Source organism: Alligator sinensis, unplaced genomic scaffold, assembly GCF_000455745.1.
Source record: "Alligator sinensis unplaced genomic scaffold, ASM45574v1 scaffold609_2, whole genome shotgun sequence".
Taxonomy (NCBI): domain Eukaryota; kingdom Metazoa; phylum Chordata; order Crocodylia; family Alligatoridae; genus Alligator; species Alligator sinensis.
Window position 1 is genome coordinate 1081423 of NW_005842090.1, and position 6140 is coordinate 1087562.

At 41.8% G+C, this 6140-nt stretch overlaps 1 protein-coding gene across 7 annotated transcripts in view; it reads left to right on the plus strand.

Annotated features, from left to right (window-relative positions):
- SEMA6A (semaphorin 6A) overlaps window positions 1-6134 on the plus strand; it is a 151779-nt gene extending 145645 nt beyond the window's left edge. For all 7 annotated transcript variants that reach the window (XM_006023983.3, XM_025204608.1, XM_025204609.1 and 4 more), the window contains one exon: window positions 4616-6134. In XM_006023983.3, coding sequence (XP_006024045.1) covers window positions 4616-5805 — 1190 coding nt within the window. In that variant the 3' untranslated portion in view covers window positions 5806-6134. The remainder of the gene's footprint in view (window positions 1-4615) is intronic.
- The last annotated feature ends 6 nt before the right edge of the window (window positions 6135-6140 follow it).

A 6140-nucleotide genomic window follows, 5' to 3' on the forward strand; every position in this document is an offset into this window, starting at 1 on the left:
GACAGGGCATGAGATTTTACTGAGCCTCCCAGTATCCTGTTTCCTTTGTTCAGCCTTTCTGATTAGTGTCCATTCAGTCTCACTGTTTATTTCTATTGGACTCATTCCTGCCTGGTAGTCCTACAGTTTTTTCCCCTGGCCTCCCCTCCTTTCCATACTTCTTAATCCTTGTGGATGGGGCCAGCTGGCCATTATTGCTGTGTATTAGTAGGGAACTACTGAAATCACGGCGGAAGTGCACTGCATGGCAGCTCCTTTAATCTTGCAGTTTTCCCCACATGCCCCCTTGCCAATTGGCAGAGGGGCCCCACTGCTCACTCCTGATCAGCAGGGAGACAAAAACCATGGTTTTTGGCACCATTTTTGCCTCCTGGCTGGTCAGCAACAAAGAACAGGACCACCAGGGCCCCTCAGCCAATCAGCGAGGTGGGGGGTACATGGGGGAACCTGCAAGATTAAAGGAGCTGCTGTGCAGCCCATTTCCACCATGATTTTGGTAGGTCTCTGCTAGTAGGCTTCATTCCATTTCCCCCCAAGGCTTACCCACAGTCATTTCCCCTCAGTCTGTTTTCCTCCAGCAGAAGCTCTGTCCTTCTCCCTGCTCCAAGTCATTCTGCCTCTTGCTGCTAGGACCTTTCCTTATATTTCTCAAATGGGGGTGGCGTTCAGCCTGTCTTGTTCTTCTGAAAGGGTCTGCCCCCCTCCCCCCCATAATGAGGATTAAAGGGGCCCATTCCACTCTCCCATTAGATAAGTAATTTTAAGAAAGAGAGATTATCTTGCACATGCTTTGCAATTTAACAGTCTCATAAACTACTGGACATAAACCCTGAGGGAAGACAGAATCACTTTTTAAAATGGTGAGATTAGCAGTCCCAGAAAAAGTGGATCCTTGATACAACTGCTCTGGGGTAATAGAATAAGCTGCACTGAAGAGGGAGAACTGGAGGAGAACAGAATAAGTTATTTGCTTCTCTCCAGGAACCAGAACAATCAGCAAAAGGGGCAACATATCAGATGACTAGTTGATGGTATATTAAATATGAAGCTGCAAAGACTTTTGAAAGTAGAGTGATGTTTAGGGGGAAAGACAGTTGGTCCTAGCTGAGGATTTCAAGAGGATTGATAAGTATCAATACATTGACATTAGTTACACAGAGGATCTGGTCCATAGAGGTGCAACTCCCCACAAGTTCAGTCCTCTGAAGGTTTTGAGATTTTCCACCACTGTCTGTACAAGTCCTTCTCCTCAGATTCATTTGCATACATTTAATCAATATCACATTTAAAATAATGTTTCTAAGGAGTTTGTTATGATTTGTGAAGATTTACCTTCACATGTTTTATGCAAATAAAAGGAAAATGTTCATACGACAATCTTTCAAATTTACCTAAAGATATGATTGAGTTATAAAAAATCCTTCTAATACACTAAAATGACATAAAATGAAATAAATAGCACAAATTTCTTATATGAAACATAGAAGTACAACCAAGGAATTACAAGATAGGTAATTTAAAATTGCAAATACATGTTTGTATAAGTACATCTTATTATTTTACTATGTATTATAAAATTATCATAGTAAAATCCATGTCTATAACTGATTATAATCTGGTTTCAACCCTGCTACCCTCGATAATTCATTATCCAACATGCTGTGTGTTACTATGATTTCATGCAGTGCATATACTCAAGATGGACTTCTGAATAATGATGGCCTTATTATGATTTACCTGCTGTTTCTTTAAAGATAAAGATTTGATTATTTGATACATTGTATACTCCATATTTTATTTGACTTTCAAGAGTCTAGGTTCTACATATCTACCCCTTGTTTTGACTAATCAGTGTTCATGAAATATTTCTGAGAAGACTGGCCGCTGCTGCCCTGCATATAACCATAGCACAAATAAAGCATGGGCAGCAGCAAGGCAAGATTCCTCAGACTGTCCCATCAGTGTGCTTTCAGGGCAACTGTAGCTTAATACAAAGAGGTAGGCTAGATCACAGGCCAATTCACTATTGAGACTGCCATTAATGATGCTAATACTTTGCTAATGATTTGAGATTATCCACTCCTTTCACATAACAAGACAGATCAATCAGATCATAGCAAATATTTTTTATTTATTCTATCTTATCCATGCTCTGAACTTCATTTAATCTGGGCCAAATCCTGTCTAGTTCTAATCATATGATTAAAGTTGAAGTTGTTGGGAATACTCATGTAATTGAAGCCAGTTGGATTAGACGTAGGATGAAAATCAGTCTACTCCATTAACATGACATTATGTCCAAAGCTCTTCCTTGCTTATCTTACTTTATCTAAGAGTATGTTTGCAGATCCAGCCTAACACATTTGTGACCATCCTTACAGGACTTCCAGCCCAAACTTTCAAAGAACTCTACAAATATAAATTAGCTTTGGCTCAAAGCACCCTTATGGCATAGCTAAGTATCATCCTCACATACCAGTTGAGGCAGCTGAGGTCCAGAGAAGTTAAGGCAATTGCCTGGAGTCATATATAAGCGAGCCCAAGTCCTAGGCTTTAACCATTAGACCATGCTTCTTATTAATATTCTGTATGGGTTTGTCTTTTGACTGAAATTTAAATGTTAGCTCTGAATTTTCTTGTTATTAGCTTATGCTCCACAAGAGCACCATATTCTACTGCATTTACTCCTAATGGAGTAGTGTAACCAGACCTGCTCCTTCATAAACCTCCTAAAGCTTCTTGAAAGATTGTGAAAATCATTTAATTTGGATATTGCTTCTACTTATCTATTGTTTACCTTCTGGGGTTAATTTTTCTTTCCTTATTCTTTTATAACTTTGTTTTTAAAGGATCATCTGCTCCTGCTATTTATTCCCCACATGAAATCATAATCCTCTATTTGTCAGAGCACAATAATTTCCATGGCAACCAACTGTGATGTCACAAACAAGGGATTATAATTTCAAGAGCTGTTTAGCTTTTTAAAAATAAAAGCCTTGTATGCAAATATCCCTTGTCCACTTACACACTATACTTGAAACAAGAACAGAAACCATACATTATAGAAGTAAAATTGTATATCAATAAGATGCTTATCAAAACTCCATGAGGAAACAGCAGTTTTTTAATGTTATTTGACGTAGTTGGCTAGTTTTTGTTCATTTGGGGGGAAGTGGCTGGCATGGTGAGTTTTGTTTTGTGGGTTTTTTGGTTCTAATTATGGGCCACTGATATCCGCCTGCCAAATACATAAAAGACATTATTCCAGAAACTGCTGATTTTGATTTAAGACACGAAGAATGTAAATCTTCACAAAGTCTCATGAGGCCCTTTGAGGTACATTTTCTCTCTTACTATCTCTTCCTTAATAAGAACACATTTTATATTTTTCCAGCATGTGGTGCTTTTAATGCACTTCCATTCTTTCCAAAGAAGTGTATAGGGTATTAGAGATTGGGTTTTTTACTGCTTTATCTGGCACTTATAAACCAACAGTTGTGACAACTCCTCACTTGATATTTTTGAAAAAAGGATTTGTGCTTGTATTTTATTAAAAGCCTGCTGGCTTGGTGCATGATTAAGTAAAAGTAGCAACTTCCTTTAAAAATGCAATATCTTGGTTAATGTTCTGTAAGATTATTGACTGGTGCTTTCACATTATTTTTATTAAGTTGAGATTAGCTCTGCTGAAGAAGCCTACTGTGACAACAAGCCATAGGGACCTGACGACATCTCCAAGCACAGTGCGGTGTCATAAAATGGTGCCCTCACTGTGTGAACTTGCAGCTGAAGCAGCAAAAGTTTCAGCATTGAGATCAGCATATTTACCTGTCCAGAACAAGAGAGATTTCTTTTAAAATTAAACTAGCAATGGCATTTGAAATCTGGAGCTTTCCATTGATTTGAGAGTTGGCCTCTGTACCCAAAAGTTACTTGGACACTCCGTGACATTGTGTTTAAGTCCAGACATGAGACAGAGACCACCAGTAAAAAGCAAGGAAGGAAGCTTAAAAGCCTGTGGAATTCATTTCAGTCACTTGCATAAAGCTTCTGTTTCCTCAATGTAAAGCTTTTCCAATGTCAAAAATGTATGGTAATAAAGTGTATGATAACATCAGCCTGTCGAGAGACAGGATGGAGGGAGACATGCATGAGTGGTATGTCTCAGAATTAGACACAATCCAGAAGAAGACTAGGGGGTGAATTCCCAGCCTTACTGAAGTTAATGTGAGCTTTAAAATGACCAAAAAAGGACCAGGTTACCATCTCCTGGAATTTTGGGGCTGTTTTGAAATCTGGTCTCTAAGACAGATCCAGACTGCCAATGTTTTTATAAAGAATGATCCCCAGCTCCCCGCCAATAGCCATCTCTCTCTCCCCCTCCCCCAAACTTTCTATCATTCACACTTGGGTCTGAATTCTACAGCTTGAGCCCATCTCTGCTCAAGACGACATCCAGCTGGCAGGTATAGTATGGTTTTGTATTTCGGGTAGTCAATGAAAAAGCACCTCACAGATCACAGATAAAATCCCGAGTTAACATTTCTGAATGGGCTAGGTAGAATAAGATGCTTTTGTTACTTGACCACTTACCTCCCTGTGATGTTTGTTTCAGGAGTGATTCGTGAGAGTTATCTCAAAGGTCATGATCAGCTGGTGCCCGTCACCCTCCTGGCCATTGCAGTCATTCTTGCTTTTGTCATGGGGGCCGTCTTCTCAGGAATCATAGTTTACTGCATCTGTGACCATCGCCGCAGAGACGTGGCTGTTGTGCAGAGGAAGGAGAAGGAGCTGACACACTCCCGCCGTGGCTCCATGAGCAGTGTTACCAAGTTGAGTGGCCTCTTTGGAGACACTCAGTCTAAGGAGCCAAAGCCAGAAGCTATCCTCACACCTTTGATGCACAACGGCAAACTGGCTACACCCGGCAGCACAGCCAAAATGTTAATCAAAGCTGACCAGCACCACCTGGACTTGGCTGCTCTGCCAACCCCTGAATCCACCCCAACCTTGCAACAGAAGAGAAAGCCCAGTCGTGGAAGCAGGGAATGGGAAAGAAACCAGAATCTCATCAATGCCTGCACAAAAGACATCCCCCCAATGGCCTCGCCTGTGATCCCGACTGACCTGCCTCTGAGGGCTTCTCCCAGCCACATCCCAAGTGTTGTGGTCCTGCCAATCTCTCAGCAAGGGTATCAGCACGAGTATGTGGATCAGCCAAAAATGAGCGATGTGGCACAGATGGCTGTGGAGGACCAGAATGCCACCCTTGAGTACAAAACCATAAAGGAGCATCTCAGCAGCAAAAGCCCCAACCATGGGGTCAACCTGGTGGAAAATCTTGATAGCATGCCACCAAAAGTACCCCAGAGGGAAGCCTCCCTTGGGCCTCCTAGCTCCTCTCTTTCTCAGAGTGGCCTGAGCAAGCGCTTGGAGATGCATTCCTCCGCATATAATGTGGACTACAAGAGGAACTACCCTACGAACTCACTCACGAGAAATCACCAGACATCGACTCTCAAAAGAAACAATACTAACTCCTCTAATTCCTCCCACCTCTCCCGAAATCAGAGCTTTGGCAGGGGAGACAACCCTCCTCCTGCCCCGCAGAGAGTGGACTCTATACAGGTCCATGCTGCTCAGGCGCAGGCTGTGACTGTATCTAGGCAGCCTAGTCTCACTGCATATAACTCACTGACAAGGTCGGGGTTGAAACGTACACCTTCACTAAAACCAGATGTACCCCCCAAACCTTCTTTTGCCCCACTTTCATCGTCCATGAAGCCCAATGATGCATGTACATAATCAGAGTGGGGTGGGGGGAAACAGCAATTAAGCAGAGTTTGCCCTTTAAAGCCAGTGTTCTGCAATGGCATCGTTAGTTCTAATTGACAAGAAGGCTGTTATTAAGCTGAGGATGTATTGATTCTGCTCTCTGGGAAAAGTGGAATATTTTTTAAACCGAGCCATATGATCCATGGTTAAAGGTTTGCAACTGCAGGACTCACCCCCACAACCCAACAGCTCTTTACTCAAAAGACTAACTTAACATCACAAAAACATTGAGCCAAAAGCACACAGGTGAATGATGACTGTGACATTTCACCCCCAACTGCACAGTGCATTCCTGAACTGGGAAA